The sequence below is a fragment of the Pristiophorus japonicus genome, chromosome 1 (assembly GCF_044704955.1).
Source record: "Pristiophorus japonicus isolate sPriJap1 chromosome 1, sPriJap1.hap1, whole genome shotgun sequence".
Taxonomy (NCBI): domain Eukaryota; kingdom Metazoa; phylum Chordata; class Chondrichthyes; family Pristiophoridae; genus Pristiophorus; species Pristiophorus japonicus.
In genome coordinates this window covers 109,643,890-109,670,007 of record NC_091977.1, presented here as the reverse complement: position 1 = coordinate 109,670,007, position 26,118 = coordinate 109,643,890, and the positions used below count along the sequence as shown (strand labels likewise).

The 26,118-nt window shown below is 46.1% G+C and overlaps 1 protein-coding gene across 3 annotated transcripts in view; it reads left to right on the top strand.

Annotated features, from left to right (window-relative positions):
• Positions 1-26,118, top strand: part of LOC139265453 (probable gluconokinase) — a 52,331-nt gene that overhangs the window by 16,493 nt on the left and 9,720 nt on the right. For 2 of the 3 annotated variants that reach the window (XM_070882465.1, XM_070882482.1), the window contains exons 3-4: positions 3,896-3,982; positions 25,560-25,603. In XM_070882465.1, the coding sequence (XP_070738566.1) occupies positions 3,896-3,982; positions 25,560-25,603 (131 nt within the window). The remainder of the gene's footprint in view (positions 1-3,895; positions 3,983-25,559; positions 25,604-26,118) is intronic. The other variant, XM_070882474.1, reaches the window with a different exon arrangement.

Here is a 26,118-nt window from a genome sequence, read left to right as displayed (position 1 = left end):
GCAAAGTAAATGTAGAGGCAGGAAATTCAGTCCTTGTGAAAGTGTTTGAGTGCCTCATCACCTGAACCCCATATTTGGTGGCTAGTAAAGTGGAAGTTCTATTGCACAAGGTAGGTGTGAGGAGGGTTGCTTTGTTTGACAGTCCAGAGCATCCTTCCCAGTCAGCAGTGCAGCAGGGCTGGCAGGACCTAAAAGTTACGTGAACATTGTAATATAAAAACACAAAGGCCTACTTGCTCAATTTTCTGATTTCCCCTGCACCCCATTGCATTTTCAAAACCAGTGCAGCTGATTGTATCCTTTGGTCCTTTGCTGATCCAGAATTGGGTCTTCTCTGTGGTATTCACCTTGTTCAGAAGATTAAATAAGTTGACGAGTGTCTGTGGCTGGGGTTTTGTGCTGTGTGCCATACGACCCCTCGAGCCTGCTCCGCCATTCATTATCATGGCTGATCTTCGACCTCAACTCCAGTTTCCCGCCCGATCTCCGTATCCCTTGATTCCCCTAGAGTCCAAAAATCTATCTCAGCCTTGAATAAACTTAATGACTCGACTCAGCATCTCCCTTTGGGGTATAGAATTCCAAAGAATCACAACCCTCTGAGTGAAGAAATTCCTTCTCATCTGTCCCAAATGGCCGACCCCTTATACTGAGACTATGCCCCCAGTTCTAGACTCTTTCGCCAGAGCAAATAACCTCTCAGCATCTAAAAGACTGCTCTGAAATGTCAGCCTAGATTATGTGCTCAACCTGCCCTGTCAATCCCCCTCAGAACCTTGTATGTTTCAATGAAATCACCTCTCATTCTTCTAAACTCATTCATCCATTCTCGGGTGGATCCCGCGGCTATTGTTGGAAGAGGGGCGAGGGTCACTTCTCTAAGGGCCAATTTTTGTCCCTTAACCAACATCACTAAAACCAGAACTAGGGAGACGTCAATATAAAATAGTCACTCATAAATCAGATAGGGAACTTAGGAGAAACTTCTTACCCAGAGAGAGGTGAGAATGTGGAACTCGCTACCATAGGGAGTGGTTGAGGTGAATAGTATAGATGCACGTAAGGGGAAGCTGGATAAACACATAAGGGAAAAAAGGATAGAAGGATATATTGATGGGGTGACAGAAGGCTCGTGCGGAGCATAAACACGGGCATGGACCTGTTGGACTGAATGGCCTGTTTTTGTGCTGTAAATTCTATGTAAACTCCCCAATCTCTCCTCATAGGACACTCCTCTCATCCCAGGACTTCAGGTCCATTAAAATGAATGTGGGAAATCGTGAACTGGCGAGCACAGAAATGGAAAACCCCTTCTGATGTGTTGGAAAACAACTTGCTTCACTAAATATATGGACTTTCTTGCTCTTTACCATACATCATATGGTTCTCGTTGCGTTATACACAAACACAGTGACTGGGGATTAGAAATTAATAATAACTATATCACTTATATAACACCTTTGGCATTGCAAGCATCTGAAAGTACTTGACAAAACAGGGAAATGACTACCAAGCAAGTTAGGAGAAGTGACTGAAAGTGTAGTTCAAGGGCTATGCTTTGGGGAAGCTTTTGAAAATGGGGATGGATATAGTACTATAGATTTAGGAAGAAGTTTCCAGTGTGCAAGGTCTCAACAGCTGCAAAATAAAAGAAAGGGAGTTGTAAGTAGGCTGAAGTTGGAAGAATGGAAGATGCAAACTGTGATGTTGGGCTGGAGGAGGTGGCAAAGGTAAGATGAAGTGAGGACATGAAGTGATTTGTCAATGAGGAGAAGAGAAGAATTTTAAAATCGGTGCATTGGTGGATGGGAAGACAACAGAGCTGGGCGAGGGCAGAGGTGCTGGGTAAAAGGGACTCGAGGGATAGTATGTAGACAGCAAAACTTTGGACAAATTGGAGTTTATCGAAGGTGAACTTACAGAGTTTGGCAAAGAAAGCATTGGAGAAAGAGGCTGGAGGTGATATTGGCAAGATGGTTTCAGTGGTGGTGGGGTGAAGTAAGGTCAGAGATGGGTGATGTTACAGAGGTGGAAATAGTTGATCATTGTGATAAGTAAGATGAGGTTTGAAGCTCAGCTAAAGATCAAATAGGATAGATAGCACACCATCGTGTTCAGGCTGAGCTAACAACTGGGAAGGGGGATGAATTGGTGGGTAGAATTTGTGGCAGGAGTCGAACCAGATGCCTCTGCTCTTGCCACATTAGGTTAGAGAAAGTTCTGGCAAACATCCATGACAACATCTGGCAAACAGACAGCACAACAGAAGTCATCGATTTGAGGGTTCTGGCAAAGTAAGAGCTGGATACTCTCAACATATACATAGCAGCTTATCTCTTGCTTTTAGAGAATCCCCAAACACTAATTAATTTGGATGCAATGTTAACTCTTGATATTTCTGTCCTCTTCCCCATGACATGCTTCAATTTTGAGCAATTAGGTAGGTGGCCTGTTGCCACACCTCTGTGCTGAAGCCGGTTATTGGGAGACATCACCCTTCAGTTTTCCCTCCCTGTGGAAAAGCACCGGGTGTCCACTTCACACTTTTGCACAATGAGACAAGATAGCCCTTCCCCAATCCAGGATGATTTTCTTTTTATAAGATATGTCTTCTCACTTCTCTTCCGTGCTTAGCAGCATTTCTTCCACTGCTTTTATATCCAACAGATCACACACTGGGTTGGTTCCGTAACGAACACCCCTTTTTATGTGGACTGTATGTTAGCCTCGTGGAGGCCCTGATCTGCGGGAGAACACCAGCGGCAGGTCGGGGCCATAAAAGGAGCGGCGAGTAGCAGCCTGGGAGCAGCATGGAGGCCCCGACCTGCGGGAGAACACCAGCGGCAGGTCGGAGCCATAAAAGGAATGGTGAGCAGTGGACTGGGAGCAGCATGGAGGCATGCCACTTCAGGGAACAGCACGAGCTGCGACGGCAGCGAAGAGTGACGTCATCAAGCCAAGTCGGTGATTGGAGCGTGGGCAGGTACAGCAGGAGTGGCGAGAGACTGTGGAGGGATGTGATCGGGGTCCAGGGGAGATGTAAGTTCAGGGCCAGGGGCCCTGGGGCAGCACGGGCCAGCCCACACTGCAATATGTGCGCGCGCTAGGTCCGTGCAGCAGAGCAGGTCTTCAGTCGTCTTGGGTAATCCTTGCCACTGGACCAAGACCTAGCTCTGTCAAGCCCGTTTGGTGGCTGGTGTGCAACGACCACCACACGTTAAAAAAAATTCATGCACAGGCATTCTCCACCCTTCAGGAAGAAGTTCAGGACGTGGAATTTTAGATCCTTCATTGGAACACCTGTGAACTTATCCTTTTTTGGCGTGGAAGCAAGTCATCTTCGTTTCGAGGGACCGCCTATAGTGATGTTAGCCTAACCAGGATGTCTGATATGTACTCAATGTAAATTCATCACTTACTTGGCCTTCTGAAAATGAAAATGGACCTAACAGTTGCAATTCACCTTGCATTTTAGCAAAATGTATAGAATTAGATCAATAACCCAACAGACAACAGCACAGCCTCGATTTAGTGTTCCATAAGAGTTTCTGCTTAATAGAAAAATCAAGTATCTATTCAGATTGCTATAATAATTTGTTTTGAGGTTTGAAATATGTCTACACTATTTACCATATTTACATAATCAAAATCAAAATGTTTACTACCATGGTAAAGAACTTGCAGTTCCGAAATTCCAATCTTGAGACTTCTCTACAAGTCCTATAGAAGAGGATAAACAAGCCCAGGTGACCTTTCTATCACCATATGAGCTTCTACAGTTAGGTTAAGCATAATACTGATGTAGTTCATGTAGCTGGACTATCCCATCTCCCAGGATTAAAATTAAAATTAATAGCCACGAGTGACCTGAACAAGTTTTTTTTCATTTTAATAGTTGGGATGGAAATTCTATGATGCTGATGACTATCATCCAAAAGAAAACAAAGAAAAAATGGTCAAAGGATTACCACTAAATGATGAGGTATATTCATCTTAACTACTTTTATCTTGCACTATTTTGCACATTTAGAAATACTGCAGTAAGCATAGTTAGATTTTTAACCTGACAAAATGAAAAAGGTATTTCCTTTATCTTGCCAAAAAGTTTTCCAAGAAGTTGCACTGACAAGTGTCTCTGCCCTTTTTGATGGGGATTTTAGTTTTGTTGCAGCTCCTGCCTCTTTACCTGAACAATGTGTCTTTTTTTCCAGCTCTGAGCACTCCTGACTACATCTGTGTGAATTCCCCCTTTTTCACACCATCTGCCCCTATTCAGTGCTCGAGTAATATTGCAAGTTTGTGGGAAATTGTACAGATTTTTTTTAACGTAAGACTCTTACTGCAGGCTGATAGAGGAAACACTTTTATCCCTTCACTCTAGACTAGAGTCAATTGCAGGTTTAAGATTTGAAAGTAAGAGTGCAAACTCACTGCACAACTCAGTCTCATTATCAATACATTTTAATTCCACATACTGTCTTCTCAAATGAGCAAGAGATTTCCTCTCGGTACTGTAGTGAAATCCTAAATGCATTTATAAAAAAACATAGAAACAGAGAAAATAGGTGCAGGAGTAGGTCATTCAGCCCTTCGAGCCTGCACCACCACTCAATAACATCATGGCTGATCATTCACCTCAGTACCCCTTTCCTGCTTTCTTTCCATACCCCTTGATCCCGTTAGCCGTAAGGGCCATATCTAACTCCCTCTTGAATATATCTAACGAACTGGCCTCAACAATTTTCTGTGGTAGAGAATTCCACAGGATAACAACTCTCTTGAGTGAAGAAGTTTCTTCTCATCTCGGTCTTAAATGGCTTACCCCTTATCCTTAGACTGTGACCCCTGGTTCTGGACTTCCCCAGTATCGGGAACATTCTTCCTGCTTCTAACCTGTCCAATCCCGTCAGAATTTTATATGCTTCTATGAAATCCCCTCTCATTCTTCTAAACTCCAGTGAATACAGGCCCAGTCAATCCAGTCCCCTCATATGTCAGTCCTGCCATCCCGGGATTCAGTCTGGTGAACCTTCGCTGCACTCCCTCAATAGCAAGAACGTCCTTCCTCTGATTAGGAGACCAAAACTGAACACAATATTCCAGGTGAGGCCTCACCAAAGCCCTGTACAACTGTAGTAAGACCTCCCTGCTCCTATACTCAAATCCCCTAGCTAGGAAGGTCAACATGCCATTTGCCTTCTTCACCGCCTGCTGTACCTGCATGCCAACTTTCAATGACTGATGTACCATGACACCCAGGTCTCGTTGCACCTCCCCCTTTCCCAATCTGTCGCCATTCAGATAATACTCTGCCTTCCTGTTTTGCCACCTCACATTTATCCATGTTATATTGCATCTGCCATGCATTTGCCCACTTACCGAACCTGTCCAAGTCACCCTGCAGACTCTTAGATTCCTCCTCACAGCTCACACCGTCACCCAGCTAAGTGTCATCTGCAAACTTGGAGATATTACATTCAATTACTTCATCTAAATCATTAATGTATATTGTAAATAGCTGGGGTCCCATCACTGAACCCTGTGGCACCCCACTAGTCACTGCCTGCCATTCTGAAACGGACCCGTGTTTTCCGACTCTCTGCTTCCTATCTGCCAACCAGTTCTCTATCCACGTCAATACATTACCCCCAGTACCATGTGCTTTAATTTTGCACACTAATTTCTTGTGTGGGACCTTGTCAAAAGCCTTTTGGAAGTCCAAATACACCACATCCACAGGTTCTCCCTTTTCGACTCTACCAATTACATCCTCAAAAAATTCTAGAAGATTTGTCAAGCATGATTTCCCTTTCATAAATCCATGCTGACTTGAACCTATCCTGTCACTGCTTTCCAAATGCTCTGCTATTTCCTCTTTAATAATTGATTCCAACATTTTCCCCACCACCGATGACAGGCTAACCGGTCAAAAATTCCCTGTTTTCTCTCTCCCTCCTTTTTAAAAACGTGGTGTTATATTAGCTACCTTCCAGTCCATAGGAACTGATCCAGAGTCAATAGACTGTTGGAAAATGATCACCAATGCATCCACTATTTCTAGGGCCATTTCCTTAAGTACTCTGGGATGCAACCTATCAGGCCCTGGGGATTTATCCGCCTTCAATCCCATCAATTTCCCGTACACAATTTCCTAACTAATAAGGATTCCCTTCAGTTCCTCCTTCTCACTAGACCCTCGGACCCCTATCATTTCCGGAAGGTTATTCGTGTCTTCCTTAGTGAATACAGAACCAAAGTATTTGTTCAATTCGTCTGTCATTTCTTTGTTCCCCATTATAAATTCACCTGATTCTGACTGCAAGGGACCTACGTTTGTCTTCACTAATCTTTTTCTCTTCACATATCTATAGAAACTTTTCCAGTCAGTTTTTATGTTCCCTGCAAGCTTCCTCTCATACTCTATTTTCCCCCTCCTAATTAAACCTTTTGTCCTCCTCCCTAAATTATAAATTTCTCCCAGTCCTCAAGTTTGCTGCTCTTTCTGGCCGATTTATATGCCTCTTCCTTGGATTTAACACTTCCCCTAATTTCCCTTGTTAGTCGCGGTTGAGCCACTTTCCCCATTTTATTTTTACTCAAGATAGGGATGTACAATTGTTGAATTCATCCATGTAATCTATAAATGCCTACCATTGCCTATCCACCGTCAACTCTTTAAGTATCATTTCCCAGTCAATCGTAGCCAATTGACGTCTCATACCATCGAAGTTACCTTTCCTTAAGGTCAGGACCCTAGTCTCTGAATTAACTGTGTCACTCTCCATCTTAATAAAGAATTCTATCATATTATGGTCACTCTTCCCCAAGGGGCCTCGCACAACAAGATTGCTAATTAGACCTCATTACACAACACCCAGTCGAGGATGGTCAGCTCTAGTTAGTTCCTCGACATATTGGTCCAGAAAACCATCCCTAATACACTCCAGGAAATCCTCCTCCACCATATTGTTACCAGTTTGGTTCGCCCAATCTATATGTACATTAAAGTCGCCTATGATAACCGCTATACCTTTATTGCACACATCCCTAATTTCTTGTTTGATCCCATCCCCAACCTCACTTTTACTGTTTGGTGGTCTGTATACAACTCCCACTAGCGTTTTCTGCCCTTTGGTATTCCGCAGCTCTAGCCATACAGATTCCACATCATCCAAGATAATGTCCTTCCTTACTATTGCGTTAATTTCCACTTTAACCAGCAATGCTACTGTTGTGTATCTGTAAAGCATGCACTCCCATGTTTTGCCACCAGGGAGCACATCCCCTGAAGTCCCAAGGGATCACAGCATCCCTTGGGAGCACTGTATGTAAGCTGGCCCCTAAGGCCTGTTACTCACTCTGGAGTGTCTTAATAAAGACTGAGGTCACTGTTACTTTAACCTCCCTGTGTGCAGTCTTATCTGTGTTAGGAACACAACAACTGGCGACGAGTACACGAATCCAACACAAAGCTGCAGCAAACTGTGGGCATCCTGGAGAAGTTCTCGGAGGGTGAGGACTGGGAAGTCTATGTCGAACGGCTTGACCAGTACTTTGTAGCTAACGAGCTGGACAGAGAAGGAAGCGCTGCAAAAAGTAGAGCGGTCCTCCTCACAGTCTGCAGGGCACCGACCTACAGCCTCATGAAGAATCTTCTCATTCTGGTGAAACCCACAGATAAGTCGTATGAGGAGCTGTGTACACTGGTTCGGGAGCATCTTAACCCGAGGTAGAGCGTGCTGATGGCGAGGTATCGGTTCTACACGTGCCAGCGATCTGAAGATCAGGAAGTGGTGAGCTACGTCGCCGAGCTAAGGCGACTTGCAGGACAATGTGAGTTTGATGGCTACCTGGAGTAGATGCTCAGAGACTTTTTTGTACTGGGCATTGGCCACGAGACCATCCTACGAAAACTTTTGACTGTAGAGACACCGACCCTCAGCAAGGCCATTGCGATAGCACAGGCGTTTATGTCCACCAGTGATAACACCAAACAAATCTCTGAGCACACAAGTGCTAACAATATTCATAAATTAACTGGAACTGTGTTTGCGAGCAGAAATGTACAGGGCAGAAACCACGAGTCTGCAACTTGCCAGCAGGCCTCAGGTGACCCAGATGACTCAATGTCCGCAACAAAGGATGAATGCAAGGCAATTCACACCTTGTTGGCTTTGTGTGCAGGCTTCCATTTAGCCTATTCATGCCGCTTCAAAGGGTATGTCTGCAAGAGCAGTGGAACAATGGGGCACCTCCAACAAGCTTGCAGACGAGCTGGAAGCTCTGCAAAATCTGCTAACCACCACGTGGCAGAGGAAGATCGGTGGATCAAAGCAATTGCGAGCCTGAGAGAGAGGAGGCAGATGCTGAAGTACAAGGGGTGCACACATTTTCCACGAAATGTCCACCTATAATGCGAAACGTAAAATTGAATGGCTTACCCGTAGCCATGGAACTGGACACTGGCGCTAGCCAATCCATCATGAGTAAAAAGATGTTTGAGAGACTGTGGTGCAACAAGGCACTCAGACCAGCCCTGAGCCCCATCCAAACGAAACTGAGAACATACACCAAAGAGCGCCATGGTCAAGGTCACCTACGAGGGCACGGTGCACGAACTGCCACTCTGGATTGTCCCGGGCGATGGCCCCACACTGCTTGGAAGGAGCTGGCTGGCCAAAATCCGCTGGAACTGGGATGACATCCGAGCGCTATCACATGTCGATGAGGCCTCATGTACCCAGGTTCTTAACAAATTTCCTTCCCTTTTTGAGCCAGGCATTGGAAACTTCCGGGGCAAAGGTGCGGATCCACTTGGTCCCAGAGACACGATCCATTCACCACGAGGCGTGAGCGGTACCTCACATGATGAGGGAGAGTGTGGAAATTGAGCTGGACAGGCTGCAACGTGAGGGCATCATCTCCCTAGTGGAATTCAGCGAGTGGGCCAGCCCAATTGTTCCAGTACTCAAAAGTGATGGCACGATCAGGATTTGTGGCGATTATAAAGTAACTATTAATCGTTTCTCGCTACAGGACCAATACCTGCTACCTAAGGCAGACGACCTATTTGCGACGCTGGCAGGAGGCAAGACGTTCACCAAGCTCGACCTGACTTCGGCCTACATGACACAGGAGCTGGAGGAGTCTTCGAAGGGCCTCACCTGCATCAACACGCACAAGGGACTGTTCATCTACAACAGATGCCCGTTTGGAATTCAGTCGGCTGGAGCGATCTTCCAGAGAAACATGGAGAGCCTACTCAAGTCGGTACCACACACGGTGGTTTTTCAGGACGACGTATTGATCACGGGTTGGGACACCGCCGAGCACCTATAAAACCTGGAGGAGGTCCTCCAGCGACTGGATCGCGTAGGGCTGCGACTGAAGAGGTTGAAATGCGTCTTCATGGCAACAGAAGTGGAGTTTTTGGGGAAAAAGATCACGGCGGATGGCATTCGGCCCACAGGCGCCAAGACAGAGGCTATCAGGAACGCGCCCAGGCCACAGAACGTCATGGAGCTGCGGTCATTCCTGGGACTCCTCAACTATTTTGGTAACTTCCTACCCCGACGTGTGTTATTGCGTAAAGGTGATGATACGTCCTTACTATACAGTATAAATGCACACGAGGCCCATGCTTGAGAGAAGTTCAGTCTGTGACCTGTCCTTTATTCCATAGCACTCAAGTGATGGAAGTGGGTGGAGCTTGCCCTTTTATATCTGAAGGTCCAGGTTAGGAGTGTCTCCCACAAGTTCACCACGTAGTGGTCATTGTTCTCACAGTGTACAACTTAGGCAGATTATACATGGGTGACAATGCTGATTGAATACATGACATCACCTCCCCCCTCAAAGTCTTATTGGGATCATAGGTTGAGTCTCTCTCGTGGTTTACGCTCTCTTGTAGAGCGCCTGAGTTGGGGCTCCGGTTGTTGGGCGCTGGCTTGAGTGTCTGCTGTTTGCGGTGCCTCAGGCCTGTCCACAGTGACTGGGCTCTCCTCCCTTTGGTTCCTCTGTTCGGTCACCTGTGGAGGAGTGAACTCTATGTCGTGTTCTTCCTCTGCTTCTTCTATGGGGTTGCTGAACCTCCTTTTTGTTTGATCCACATGTTTGCAGCAGATTTGTCCATTGGTAAGTTTAACTACCAGAATCCTATTTCCCTCTTTGGCAACCACAGTTCCTGCGAGCCATTTGGGCCCTGCAGCGTAGTTGAGGACAAAAACAGGGTCATTTACATCAATACATCGCGCCCTCGCATTCTTGTCATGTTAGTCATATTGTGACTGGTGCCTGCTCTCGACAATTTCTTTCATGGTGGGGTGTATAAGGGATAACCGGGTTTTGAGCATCCTTTTCATTAGCAGCTCTATGGTGGAACCCCTGTGAGCGAGTGTGGTTGGGATCTGTAGGCCAACAGGAGGCATGATAAGCGGCATTGTAAGGAACCCCCTTGGATTCTGAGCATCCCCTGTTTGATTATCTGCACTGCTTGTTCTGCCTGGCCGTTTGAGGCCGGCTTGAATGGTGCAGTTCTGACATGGTTAATTCCATTGCCTGCCATGAAGTCCTGGAATTCAGTGCTTGTAAAGCATGGGCCATTGTCGCTGACCAAGATGTCCGGTAGACCGTGGGCGGCGAACATTGCCCGTAGACTTTCTACCGTGGCAGAGGATGTGCTTGAATTTAAAATGTCACACTCGATCCATTTGGAGTAGGCGTCTACAACAACCAAAAACATTTTTCCCATGAAAGGACCTGCGTAGTCCACATGGATGCGTGACCAAGGCTTGGCGGGCCATGGCCAGGGGCTAAGGGGGGCTTCCCTCGGCGCATTGCCCAGCTGGGCACACGTGTTGCACCTGCGAACACAAAGTTCCAGATCTGCGTCTATCCCTGGCCACCAAACGTGTGACCTGGCAATTGCCTTCATCGTGACAATGCCTGGGTGCTCATTGTGGAGTTCTCTGATGAACACCTCTCTGCCCATCTGGGGCATGACTACGCGGTTTCCCTACAGTAGGCAATCGGCATGAATCGAGAGTTCATCCCTGCGCCTGTGAAATGGTTTTAATTCCTCAGGGCATGCCCTGTACGTGGCTGCCCAGTCCCCATTCAGGACACATTTCTTGACGAGAGACAATAGGGGGTCTCTATTTGTCCAGACTTTATTCTGACGGGCTGTCACGGGTGAGCCTTCGCTTCCGAAAGCTTCAACAGTCATGACCATCTCAGCATCATGCTCGGTAGCCCCCTCAGTGGTGGCTAGTGGGAGCCTGCTGAGTGCATCGGCGCAGTTTTCGGTGCCCGGTCTGTGCCGAATTGTGTAGTCATAGGCGGCTAACGTGAGTGCCCACCTCTGTATGCAGGCCGATGCGTTTACATTTATGGCCTTGTTGTCGGCCAAAAGGGACATTAGGGGTTTGTGATCTGTCTCCAGCTCAAATTTCCTGCCAAATTGGTACTGGTGCATTTTCTTTACCGCATATACACATGCGAGCGCCTCCTTTTCTACCATCCCGTAGCCCCTTTCTGCCTGGGACAGACTTCTGGAGGCATAAGCTACCGGCTGTAACTGACCCTTGGCATTGACATGCTGCAACACACACCCGACACCATAGGACGACGCATCGCACGTGAACACAAGTTTCTTAAATGGGTCATATAGCGTTAACAGATTGTTGGAATATAACAAATTGCGTGCTCTATTAAAAGCCCTTTCCTGGCTGTCCTCCCAGACCCATTCGTGACCTTTGCGTAGGAGCACATGTAGCGGCTCTAGCAGCGTGCTCAATTTGGGAAGAAAGCTACCAAAATAGTTCAGGAGCCCCAGGAATGAACGCAGCTCCATCGTGTTACGGGGTCTGGGTGCTCTCTGGATCGCTTCCGTCTTGGACGCAGTAGGGCTGATCCCGTCTGCTGCTACCCTCATGCCCAGGAATTCTACCTCTGGAGCTAGGAAGACGCACTTCGCCTTTTTCAGTCGCAGCCTTACCGGTCCAATCTACGTAGCACCTCCTCCAGGTTGTGGAGGTGTTCTTCAGTATCGTAACCCATGATGAGGATGTCGTCCTGAAAAACCACCATCCCTGGAATCGACTTGAGGAGGCTTTCCATATTTCGTTGGAAGATCGCGGCGGCCGAGCGTGTCCCGAACAGACATCTGTTGTACTCAAACAACCCCTTGTGTGTCGTGATGGTGGTCAGCTTCTTCGACTCACTCGCCAGCTTCTTGGTCATGTAAGCTGAGGTCAGGTCCAATTTTGAAAAACGTTTGCCACCGGATAGCGTCGCAAAGAGGTCCTCCGCTCTCGGTAGCGGGTACTGGTCTTGGAGTGACACCCGATTGATGGTGGCCTTGTAATCGCCACATATCCTGACCGACCCATCCGCCTTGAGCACCGGCACAATCGGGCTCACCCAGTCACTGAATTCAACTGGCGAGATGATGCCTTCCCTCAGTAGGTGGTCGAATTCGCCTTCTATCTTTTCCTGCATCACGTACGGCACCGCTCTGGCCTTGTGGTGTACTGGCCTGGCGTCCGGGTTTATGTGAATCACTACCTTGGCCCCCATGAAAGTGCCAATGCCGGGTTGAAATAATGAGTCAAATTTGTTCAGGATCTGTGAGCATGATACTTGCTCCACAGAGGAAATTGCATTGACATCGCCCCATTTCCAGTTCATGACAGAAAGCCAACTCCTCCCCAGCAGTGCGGGACCATCCCCTGGGATAATCCAGAGTGGTAACCTGTTCTCCGAATCTTTGTGGGTCACGACTACCGTGGCACTGCCTAGCACCGGAATGATCTCCTTTGTGTATGTCCGTAGCTGTGCGTCAATCGGCGATAATTTTGGCCTCCTGGTCTTGTACGCTCACAACTTTTCGAACTGTTTGATACCCATCAGGGACTGGCTGGCCACCGTGTCTAGCTCCATTGATACTGGGATGCCATTGAGGAGCACTTTCATCATTATCGGTGGCGTCCTGGTGTATGAACTGTATTCGTGCTCCACATGAACTCGCTGAACTTCAGCTTCCAGCGATTTCCCCCAGCGTTCATTTCTGCAATTTCTGCAAACTCCAGCTGAGTGTGTGCCTCCACGCCTCCAACATGAGCTGTTGTTGGAAACAAAAGGCCCCTTGCCAGTCGATCGTCCCTGACTGCCCCTGTTATTGTCCTTGAGTGCACCATTAACAGGTGTTGATGGCCCCATTACTGACCGCATTGTCCCTTGCAATGGCGTGAATCGCCGTTCAGCTTGCCATTGTCTCTGTCGATCTTCCCCTCTGGGTTCGACTACATGTTGGGGCATGTCCGACTGCCCTTGTCTGCCTGGAGAACTGTGTGCTGCTTTAACAATGTTGAATCTCTGTCCCAACCATTCCTTAACACAGTACCTCTCGTCTGTTCTGCTCGTGGCCATGCTCGCGTGGTTTAAATCCCAGTTTCTCGTCGACATTCATACGTCCTTACTACACAGTATAAATACACACGAGGCCCATGCTTGAGAGAAGGTCAATCTGTGACCTGTCCTTTATTCCTTTGCACTCAAGTGATGGAAGTGGGTGGCGCTTGCCCTTTTATATCTGAAGGTCCAGGTTAGGAGTGTCTCCCACAAGTTCACCACCTAGTGGTCATTGTTCTCACAGTGTACAACTCGGGTCAGATTATACATGGGTTACAATGCTGGTTGAATACATGACAGGTGAGAACTGGGTTTGGGGGAAAAAACCAAGTAATTGCTTTTGAGAAAGCCAGAAACATTTTATGCTTCAACAAGCTGCTTGTATTGTATAACCCATGTAAAAGACTTGCGCTAGCATGTGACGCATCGTCGTACGGAGTCGGGTGTGTATTACAACAAGCTAACGTTGCTGGGAAGTTGCAACCTGTCGCCTATGCTTCCAGGAGCTTGTCTAAGGCCGAGAGGGCCTACAGCATGATTGAGAAAGAGGCATTAGCGTGTGTGTTCGGGGTAAAGAAAATGCAACAGTACCTGTTTGGCCTCAAATTTGAGCTGGAAACCGATCACAAGCCCCTCATATCCCTGTTCGCTGAAAACAAGGGGATAAATGCCTCAGCCCGCATACAAAGGTGGGCACTTGCGCTATCAGCATATAACTATACCATCCGCCACAGGCCAGGCACCGAGAACTGTGCGGATGCTCTCAGTCGGCTACCATTGCCCACCACGCGGATGGAAATGGCGCAGCCCGCGGACTTGTTGATGGTCATGGAAGCGTTTGAAAATGATAAATCACCTGTCACGGCCCGCCAGATTAGGACTTGGACCAGCCAAGATCCTCTGCTGTCCCTGGTAAAAAACTGTGTGCTGCATGAGAGCTGGGCCAACATCCCCGTTGAAATGCAAGAGCTAATCAAGCCTTTCCAGCGGCGAAAGGACGAGCTGTCCATTCAGGCAGACTGCCTGTTCTGGGGTAACCGCGTAGTGCTACCAAAAAAGGGCAGGGAGACGTTCATCTCGGATCTCCACAGCACACACCCGGGTATAATAATGATGAAAGCGATAGCCAGATCCCACGTGTGGTGGCCCAATACCGACTCTGATTTAGAGTCCTGTGTACGGCAATGCAGCGTGTGCGCCCAGAGAGGCACCACTAAGTTTGTGGTCCTGGCCCTCCAGACCATGGTCGAGGATCCATGTCGACTATGCGGGCCCGTTTCTCGGTAAAATATTACTGGTGATGGATGCTTTTTCACAATGGATTGAATGTGAAATAATGTCAGGAAGCACCGCCACCATTGAAAGCCTGAGGGCCATGTTTGCCGCCCACAGCCACACCCACTAATATACTGGTCAGTGACAACGGGCCATGTTTCACCAGTGCCGAATTTAAAGAATTCATGACCCGCAATGGGATCAACCATGTCACCTCGGCCCCTTTTAAACCAGCCCCCAATGGGCAGGCAGAGTGGGCAGTACAAACAATCAAACAGAGCCTCAAATGAGTCACAGAAGGTTCACTCCAAACCCGCATGTCCCGAGTACTGCTCAGCTACTGCATGAGACCCCATTCGCTCACAAGGATGCCCCCGGCTGAGCTACTCATGAAAAGGATACTTAAAACCAGACTCTCGCTGGTTCACCCCAACCTGCATGATCAGGTGAGAGCAGGCGGCAACAACAAAATGTAAACGATGGTTGCGCCACTGTGTCACGGGAAATTGATCTGAATGACCCTGTGTATGTGCTAAACTATGGACATGGTCCCAAGTGGATCGCGGGCACGGTGATAGCTAAAGAAGGGAGTAGGGTATTTGTAGTCAAACTAGACAATGGACAAATTTGCAGAAAGCACCTGGACCAAACGAGGCTGCGGTTCACAGACTGCCCTGAACAACCCACAGCAGACACCACCTTTTTCGAGCCCACATCACACACCCAAAGGATCAACGACACCACACCGGACCAGGAAATCGAACCCAACAGCCCAGCAAGGCCAGGCTCACCTAGCAGCACTGCAGGGCCAACAACACGCCAGCCCAGCGAGGGCCCAGCCAACACACCAGAACAGACATTTGTACCGAGGCGGTCCACTAGGGAAAGAAAGGCTCCTGACCACCTCACCTTGTAAATAGATTTCACTTTGACTTTGGTGGGGGGTGATGTGTATCTGTAAAGCATGCACACCCATGTTCCACCACCAGGGGGCGTATCCCCTAAAGTCCCAAGGGATCCCAGCATCCCTTGGGAGCACTGTATATCAGCCGGCCCCTAAGGCCTGTTACTCACTCTGGAGTGTCTTAATAAAGACTGAGGTCACTGTTACTTTAACCTCCCTGTGTACAGTCTGATCTGTGTTAGGAACACAACAGCTACCCCACCTCCTTTTCTTTTCTGTCTATACATTCCTGAATGTTGAGTACTCCTGGATGTTGAGTTCCCAGCCTTGGTCACCCTGGAGCCATGTCTCCGTAATCCCAATTATATCATATTCGTTAATAGCTGCGTGCACAGTTAATTCGTCCACCTTATTACGAATACTCCTCGCATTGAGGCACAGAGCCTTCAGGCTTGTCTTTTTAACACACTTTGTCCCTTTAGAATTTTGCTGTAGTGTTACCCTTTTTGATTTTTGCCTTGCGTTTCTCTGCCCTCCACTTTTACTTTTCTTCTTTCTATCTTTTGCTTCTGCCCCTATTTTACTTCCCTATGTCTCCCTGAATAGGTTCCCATCCCCCTGCCACATTAGTTTAACCCCTCCCCAACAGCACTAGCAAACACTCCCCCTAGGACATTGGTTCCGGTCCTGCCCAGGTGCAGACTGTCCGGTTTGTACTGGTCCCACCTCCCCCAGAATCGGTTCCAATGTCCCAGGAATTTGAATCCCTCCCTCCTGCACCACTCCTCAAGCCACATATTCATCTTAGCTATCCTGTAATTCCTACTCTGACTAGCACGTGGCACTGGTAGCAATCCTGAGATTACTAGCTTTGAGATAGCTCCCTGAATTCAGCTTGTAGGACCTCATCCCGTTTTTTACCTATATCGTTGGTACCTATATGCACCACGACAGCTGGCTGTTAACCCTCCCCCACCCAGAATGCGCTGCAGCCGCTCCGAGACATCCTTGGCCCTTGCACCAGGGAGGCAACATACCATCCTATTATCATTTTGTTCTGCATAGGACACAGATCTTGACTGGGGCGTGTTTGTGAGCGGGGTGGTGGTGGTGGGGAAGAATTGCACACTGCAGTTTTAACCCCCTCAGCAGGTTCCCCACTCAGAAGCCAGCCTGATTGACCGGCTTGGCTCCCTGTCGGGCAGTGAACACTCCAGAGGAGGTCACAGGCCAGGAGCAGGTAGGGAACCTATGGCTGGGTAGTGTGAGGGGTCTGGATCTTTGGGGATGGGGGGTGGGGAGCGGTGGTCTGATGGTGGGCAGGGAAGAAGCACTCCAACTCCTCCTGGCCCACAAGCAATGCTGTAAAGGCATTTATCTTTTCCACAAAGCAGTCCTTGCCTCCCTTTAGCTGCCAGGTTTCCCAGGTCTGGGAAACCCAGGTGACCAGGGTTAAACCTGGAAGAATGGTCAAATCTGAGGCACGTAGCCTCATTTTAATATTTAAATCACCAACCCGCCTCCTGAGCACCTCAGATTTCACCTGTCTTCCTGCAGCCTTCGTTAAAAGCAGAAGGGGGCAAGTTTGGTCATGTTTGAGATTTTTTTAAGTTTCACAACTCACGCGACCCATACCCACCTGTTTTGGGGAGTTAAAATTGCCCCCCAATTCTCCCAATATCTGGTATAAACTTACAGTGGAAATGGTAAATCAAGGGAAACCTTGTGTTGGTTGGATATTGTTGTTTAACCTTATTTAAAACAGTGCAGGGTGATCCTCTCTGCGAGTATTGTTACAACCCTGGAGACCCCTGCCAGTATTGACATTCCTAACGAACCCTATCCTAACTGAAAGACATTGTTAGCTACCAAAAGGAAATGTATAAGCAGTGGCAAACATTTAAAGAAATATTCCAAAATTCTCAACGAATATTCATTCCATTGAGAAATAAAAACTCCACGGGGAAAGTGATCTATCTGTGGCTAACTAAAGAAGTTAATGATAGTATTAGATAAAAAGAGGCATATAATGCTGTGAAGAATAGTCGTAAGCCTGAGGATTGGGAGAAACATAAGAAATGGGAGCAGGAGTAGGCCATTTGACCCCTCGAGCCTGCTCCACCATTTAATAAGATCATGGCTGATTTGATCATGGACTCAGCTCCACTTTCCTGCCCACTCCCCATAACCCTTTATTCCATTATCACTCAAAAATCTGTCCAGCTCCGCCTTAAATATTTTCAGTGACCCAGTCTCCACAGCTCTCTGAGGCAGAGAATTCCACAGATTTACAACCCTCAGAGAAGAAATTCCTCCTCATCTCAGTTTTAAATGGGCGGCCCCTTATTCTGAGACTATGCCCCCTAGTTTTAGTTTCCCCTATGAGTGGAAATATCCTCTCTGCATCCACCTTGTCGAGCCCCCTCATTATCTTATATTTTTTGATAAGATCACCTCTCATTCTTCTGAACTCCAATGAGTATAGGCTCAACCTATCTTCATAAGTCACCCCCTCATCTCTGGAATCAACCTAGTGAACCTTCTCTGAACAGCCTCCAATGCAAGTATATCCTTCCTTAAATATGGAGACCAAAACAGTACACAGTACTCAAGGTGTGGCCTCACCAGTATCCTGTACAGTTGTAGCAGTTCTTCTCTGCTTTTATACTCTTTCCCCCTTGCAATAAAGGCCAACATTCCATTTGCCTTCCTGATTACTTGCTGTACCTGCAAAAACTTTTTGTGTTTCATGCACAAGGACCCGCAGGTCCCTCTGTACTGCAGCACTTTGCAATTTTTCTCCATTTAAATTATAATTCGCATTCTATTTTTTCTGCCAAACTGGAGAACCTCACATTTTCCCACATTGTACTCCATCTGCCAAATTTTTACCTACTCACTTAGCCTGTCTATATTCCTTTGTAAATTTTTTGTGTTCTCACAATTTGCTTTCCCACCCATCCTTGTATCAATAGCAAACTTGGCTACATTACACTCTGTCCCTTCATCCAAGTCATTAATATAGATTGTAAATAGTTGAGGCCCCAGCACCGATCCCTGCGGCACTCCACTAGTTACAGTTTGCCAACCGGTAAATGACCCATTTATCCCGACTCTTAACAGAAAACAGTTCTATCCAATCCTCTATCCATGCTAATATATTACCGCCAACCCCGTGAACTTTTATCTTGTGCAGTAACCTCTAATGTGGTACCTTATCGAATGCCTTCTGGAAATCCAAATATACCACATCCACTGGTTCTCCCTTATCCACCCTGCTCGTTACATCCTCAAAGAACTCCAGCAAATTTTTCAAACACGATTTCCCTTTCATAAAACCATGCTGACTCTGCTTGATTGAATTCTGCTTTTCCAAATGTCCTGCTACTGCTTCCTTAATAATGGAATCCAGCATTTTCCCAATGACAGATGTTAGGCTAACCGGTCTATAGTTCGCTGCTTTCTGGTCTGCCTCCTTTTTTTAAATAGGGGCATTACATTTGCGGTTTTCCAATCCGCTGGAATTTCCCCAGAATCCAGGGAATTTTGGTAGATTACAACCAATGCATCCACTATCTCTGCAGTCACTTATTTTAGGACCCTAGAATGCAAGCCATCAGGTCCAGGGGACTTGTCTGCCTTTAGTCCCATTGTTTTAGCGAGTACTACTTCTGTAGTGATAATGGTTGCATTTAGTTTTTCCCTCCCTATAGCCCCTTGATTATCCACTATTGGGAGCTTTAGAATCTATCAAAGGATGACCAAAAAAATTGATAAGGGAGAAAATTGCAGATGAGGGTAATCTTGCAAAAAATATAAAAACAGTCTACTGGTATGTAAAATGGAAAATAGTAGCATAAGTAAGCATTGGTCCCTTAGAGGCTCAGACAGGAGAAGTTATAATGGGGAATAAGGAAATGGCAGCAACTTTAAACAAATATTTTGTATCTGTCTTCACAGTAGAAGACACAAAAAGCATGCCAATAGTAGTGGAGAACCAAGGGTCTTATGAGAGTGATGAACTTAAAGTAATTAAGATCAGTAAAGAAAAAGTACTTGAGAAACTAATGAGACTAAACGCTGACAAATCCCCTGGACCTGATGGCCTATATGTTCGGGTTCTAAAAGAGGTTGGTGCAGAGAAGTGGATGCATTGTTTGTGATCTTCCAAAATTCCCTAGATTCTGGAGAGAGAAAACAGGGAACTACAGGCCAGCTAACTTGACATCAGTCGTCAGGAAAATGCTGGAATCCATTATTAGGGAAGTAAGAATCTAAATCGGAGCAGGAATAGGCCATTCGGCCCCTCGAGCCTTTTCCGCCATTCAAATCATGGCTGATTTTCTATCTCAACTCCACTTTCCTGCACTATCCCCATATCCCTCGAGTCCCTTAATATCCAAAAATCTATCGATCTTTGTCTTCAATATACTCAACGACTGAGCCTCCACAGCCCTCGGGTAGAGATTTCCAAAGATTCACCATCCTCTGAGTGAAGAACATCTCAGTCCTAAATGGCCGACCCCTTATTCTGAGACTGTGACCCCTGGTTCTCGACTCCCCAGCCAGGGGGAACATCCTCCTTGCATCTACCCTGTCAAGACATGTAAGAATTTTGTATGTTTCAATGAGATCACCTCTCATTCTTCTAAACTGCAAAGAATATAGGCCTAGCCTACTCAATCACTCCTCATAAGACAGTCCTCCATCCCAGGAATTAGTGTGGTGAACCTTTGTTGCACTCCCTCTATGGTAAGGAGACCAAAACTATACACAAAACTCCAACTGTGGTCTTACAAGGGCCCTATATAATTGCAGTAAGATGTCTTTACTCATACTCTGCACAAAGGAATAAGATACTGGCATAGACATGGTGAAGGGGGAGGTAGAGGAGATACTAGATGGAATAAAAATTGATAAAGCTGAGGTACTTGAAAGGCTGGCTGTACTTAATGTAGGTAAGTCACCAGGACCGGATGGGATGCATCCGAGGATGTTGAGGGAAATGAAGGAAGAAATCGTGGCGGTACTGGCCATAATCTTCCAGTCCTCCTTAGAAACAGGGGTGGTGTCAGAGGACTGTAGAATTACAAATGTTACATCCTTGTTCAAAAAACGGTGTAAAGATAAACCCAACAACTATAGGCTAGTCAATTTAACCCTGGTAGTGGGGAAGCTTTTAGAAACAATAATGAGAGATAAAATTAACAGTCACTTGGACAAGCGTGGGTTAATTAAGGAAAGCCAGCACGGATTTGTTAAAAGCAAATCGTGTTTAACCAACTTAGAGTTTTTTGATGAGGTAACGGAGAGGGTTGATGAGAGCAATGCAGTTAACATGGTGTACATGAATTTCCAAAAGGCGTTCGACAAAGTGCCACATAATAGGGTGCCAGCAAAGTTGAAGTCCATGGAATAAAAGGGACAGTGCAGCATGGATACGAAATTGGCTAAGCGACAGGAAACAGAGAGTAGTGGTGAATAGTTGTTTTTCGGACTCGAGGAAGGTAAACATTGGTGTTCCCCAGGGATCGGTTCTGGGACCGCTGCTTTTCTTGATATATATTAATGACTTGGATGTGGGTGTACAGGGCACAATTTCAAAATTTGTAGATGACACAAAACTTGGAAGTATAGTGAACCGTGAGGAGGATAGTGATAGACTTCAAGAGGACGTAGACAGGCTGGTGGAATGGGAAGACACGTGGCAGATGAAATTTAACGCAGAAAATTGTGAACTGATAAGTTTCAGTAGAAAGAATCAGGAGAGGAAATATAAGCTGAAGGGTACAATCCTAAAAGGGGTGCACGAACAGAGAGACCTAGGGATGTATGTACATAAATCATTGAAGCGGGCAGGTTGAGAAAGCACTTTTAAAAACGCTTACGGGATCCTGGGCTTCACGAATAGAGGTATAGAGTACAAAAGCGTGGAAATAATGATGAACCTGTGTAAAACACTGGTTTGGCCTCAACTGGAGTATTGTGTCTAATTCTGGGCACTGCACTTTAGGAATGATGTGAAAGCCAATGGCTAAACTTTCCTATCATTTTTGGCGGGTTGTCGGCGATTTTCTTGCCGGTACAGCTCTTTTTCCGCCTGGCAAAAGTTTCCCCATTTTTTTTAGTGGTATTGCCCAAATCTGAAAAGGGTGGGGGAGTGGGACTACCTGAATTGCTCTTGCAGAGAGCCGGCACGAGCTGAATGGCCTTCCGTGCTGTAACCATTCTATGATTCTACTCAAACCCTCTTCTCATAAAGGTCAACATATCATTTGCTTTCCTAATTGCATGCTGTACCTGCATGTTAACTTTCAATGATTTGTGTACAAGGACACCAGGTCCCCTGGAACACCACCATTTAAAAATATTCTATTTTTCCTACCAAAGTGGATAACTTCACATTTCTTCACATTATATTCCATTTGCCATGTTCTTGCCCACTCACTTAGCTTGTCTATATTCCCTTGTAACAGCTTTGCATCCTCCTCACAACTTACATTCCCACCTAGTATCATCAGCAAATTTGGATATATTACATTTGATCCCCTCATCCAAATCATTGATATAGATTGTGAATAACTGATCCTTTCGGTACCCTACCAGTTACCGCCTGCCAGCCTAAAAATGACCCGTTTATTTCTACTCTGTTTTCTGTCCGTTGACCAATCCTCAATCCATGCTAGTATATTACCCCCAATCACATGAGCCCTAATTTTGTTTAATAACCTCTTGTGTGGCACCTTATCGAATGCCTTCTGAAAAGCCAAATATACCAAATCCATTGGTTCTCCCTTATCTATTCTGCTAGTTACAAGCTCAAAAACTCTATCAGATTTATCAAACATGGTTTCCCTTTCATAAATCCGTGTCGACTCTGCCCAATCCTATTATTTTCCAATTGCCTTGCTACCACGTCCTTAATAATAGATTCTAGTACTTTCCCTAGTACTGATGTCAGGCTAACTGGTCAGTAGTTCCCCGTTTTCTCTCGTCCTCCTTTCTTAAATGGCGGGGTTACATTTGCTACCTTCCAATCTGTGGGAACTGTTCTAGAATCTATGGAATTTTGGAAGATGACAATCAATGCATCCACTATCTCCAAAGCCACCTCTTTTAAAATTCTAGAATGTAGGCCATCAGGTCCAGGGAATTTATCAGCTTTCAGTCCCATTAATTTCTCCTGTACTATTTTTTTTCTAATACTAATTTCTTTCAGTTCCTCATTCTAGACCCTTGGTTCTCCACTATTTCCAGGAGGGTTTTTGTGTCTTCTTCCGTGAAGACAGACACAAAGTATTACAAGGGAATAGGGCATTTAGAAAACCATAATATGATTAGGCAGAGTCAATATGATTTTATGAAAGGGAAATTGTGCTTTACAAATTTATTAAGAGTTTTTTGCGAATGTAACTAGCAGGGTAGATAATGGGAAACCAGTGGTTGTAGTATATGTGGACCATTAAACAACTGACGGGAGGAGGAGGCTCCATGAACATCCCCATCATCAATGATGGCGGAGCCCATCACGTGAGTGCAAAAGACAAGGCTGAAGCGTTTGCAACGAACTTGTGGATGATCCATCTCGGCCTCCTAAGGTCCACTCGGCACGTGATATCAAGAAATTTCTTGATATCACATGGAGTGAATCGAATTGGCTGCGTGCACTGCGAGCAAAGGCTATGGGCCCGACAATATCCTGGCTGTCGTATGGATGATTTTTGCTCCAGAATTAGCTGCGCCTCTAGCCAAGCTGTTCCAGTACAGTTACAAAAATGGCATCTGACAATGTGGAAAACCTTAAAAATTCACTCCCTCCACCTGCGCACCATGGCTGCAGTGTGTGCCATTTACACGATGCACTGCAGCAACTCGCCAAGACTTCTTCAACAATACCTCCCAGACCCACGACCTCTACCACCTTTTACACTGGCAGCAGGCGCATGGGAATGCCATCACCTCCAAGTTCCCCTCCAAGTCACATACCATCCTGACTTGGAAATACATTGCTGTTTCTTCACAGTCGCTGGGACAACATCCTGGAACTCCCTTCCTAACAGAACAATTGGAGTACCTTCACCACGCAGACTGCAGCAGTCTCGAGGGCAATTGGGGATGGACAATAAATGCTGGCTTTGCCAGCGACTCCCACATCCCAGGAACAAATAAAAAAAGATTAAGTATATTGTGGGGAAATACAAGGTTATTCCCTTTGGTGGGGGAATAGGAAAACAGAGTATTTTTTAAATGGTGAGAAACGATTAAATGTTGTTCAGAAATTTAGGTGTCCTCGTATAGGAAACACAGAAAGTTAGCATGCAGGTAGAGCAAGCAATTAGGAAGGCAAATGGCATATTAGCCTTTATTTCAAGGAGGTTGGAGTACAAGAGTAAGGGAGTCTTGCCACAATTGTACAGGGCCTTGGCGAGATCACACTAGGAGTACTGTGCACAGTTTTGGTATCCTTATCTGAGGAGGCAGTGCAATGTAAGTTCACTAGATTGATTCCTGGGATGAGAGGGTTGTCCTCCAAGGAGAGGTTAAGTAGAGTAGATCTCTCTGGAGTTTAGAAGAATGAGAGATGATCTCATTGAAACAGAAGATTCTGAGGGAGATTGAACGGGTAGATGGAGAGTGGTTGTGTCCTCTGACTGGAAAGTCTAGAACTAGGGGATATAATCTCAGACTAAGGGATCGGACATTTAGGACTGAGATGAGGAGGAATTTCTTCACTTAGAGAGTTGTGAATCTTTGGAATTCTCTACCCCAAAGGGCTGTTGATGTTGAGTTGTTGAATACAGGTGCAGCGTCGAAAATGTAGAGTTCCGGAATCCGTAATGTTCAGGACCTATCGGTGGCAGGATCGTCATGAATCTGTAATATATTGCAGAATCTGGACCCGCCGACCCTGGGCCTCACGTTCCCTCGCCCCCGCTACTCATACCTCGCCCCGCTCACCGCCACTGCCCTTACCTCGCGGCCTCCTCGCCGGCCCGCCCGAACAGCTCCACCACGGCGGGGCCCCGCCTGACGACCTCATCGACAGAGCCAGCGGCTTGAACAGCTCCACCATGGCGGGCCTGCCTGAACACCTCCTTGGCGGGGACGCACCCCCACCCCCCACCACTTTCTGACGTTCCAAAATCCGACATAACCGAACCTGGGCTCGGGTGTTTCCGGATTCGTGATGTCAGAAAGACGATCAAAAGTCCAGAAAAGCCCGGAATCCGGAACAGCCTCGGGTCTCAAGGGTTCCAGATTCCCGACGCTGCACTGTATATTCAAGGCTGAGATAGATGGATTTTTGGACTCTTGGGGAATCAATTGCAATGGAGATCAGTATTATTAGTATACAGCAACAAAAATGTGATTAGTAAATAAATACAGAAATCTGATAGCTGACCCCCCTGAGATTCCTTCATGATCTAGCAGGGTCTGGGGACCCCAGTTTGAATGCCATGATTTTGAAATAGTTTTCCTTGGTGAAACAGAATTGGAAATAACATTTCAGTGAACTGAGAATGTGCACTTGGTGCAGAATTAATAATTAATGTAAATAGCTGGAGCAGATAAGCAAATGTAGTGAGGCTTTTATTTATAAGCCTTTTCTCTCGTGGTACCATAATTGTGGCACAGTGCTGAGGTGTACCTGGGTTTTCAAAATCTTAGCTGGCTGTCAGAAGACGGAACAGTGAAAGAAGAACTACTTTTTCAGTGAGTGATGGGAAAATTTCAAGAATGAATTGATATGGGATGCTCCCATGCACCTTCCCGCAACCAGTTAGTGATGTTATGGGAGGTCTATGTCACTTGACCGTTCTTCTAATTGGAACTTGCACTGTACATGGGAACTTAAAAAGAGAAAAAAACATTTTTAAAATGGAGTAGGTTGGGGGAAGTAAAATAAGTTTTGTATATGACTTCTATCCTCCTTCCAGTTTCTTATGGCATTTGTTTCTGTTGTTTGCAGGACAGGGTCCCCTGGTTATGCACTTTGCATGAAATATTAATAAGGTAAACTGAAATTAAATGCATCTCTGATTAACGAGCATGATAGACTTTTACCAACTGTATTAATGGAACTAAAACAAATAAATTATTAAAATAATATAATGACGACAAGTGCATTATCAGATCAGATTTGTCTGTAAGTAGTAATATTGGCTTTAGTCTTGTAAAGTCTGTTCAATACTTGGGTTTTACGAATCATAATGACCAGATTTCAGTGAATCACAAGCTGTTTAATAAGTGCATTTGAGTTCCTGTGCAATTGAAATCAACTGGTTGAAAACAATTTTGAATGTCAATATTTACCATTGATACATTGTGATCAACAAAATGTTACAAAAGAATTCCATTATCCAGGTTTTGATAAGAATGTTATAATGGTACATGAAGGTGCTTCTTAATTCCTGCACACCATGGCCCCGCTATTTACTCGGGGCCTGGAAGGGGAACGGTGGGGGAGGATTTTTGGATGGGAAAACAAGTAGTAAAGGTTTTCCGCGCGCCCTGCAGAAATTAACCGC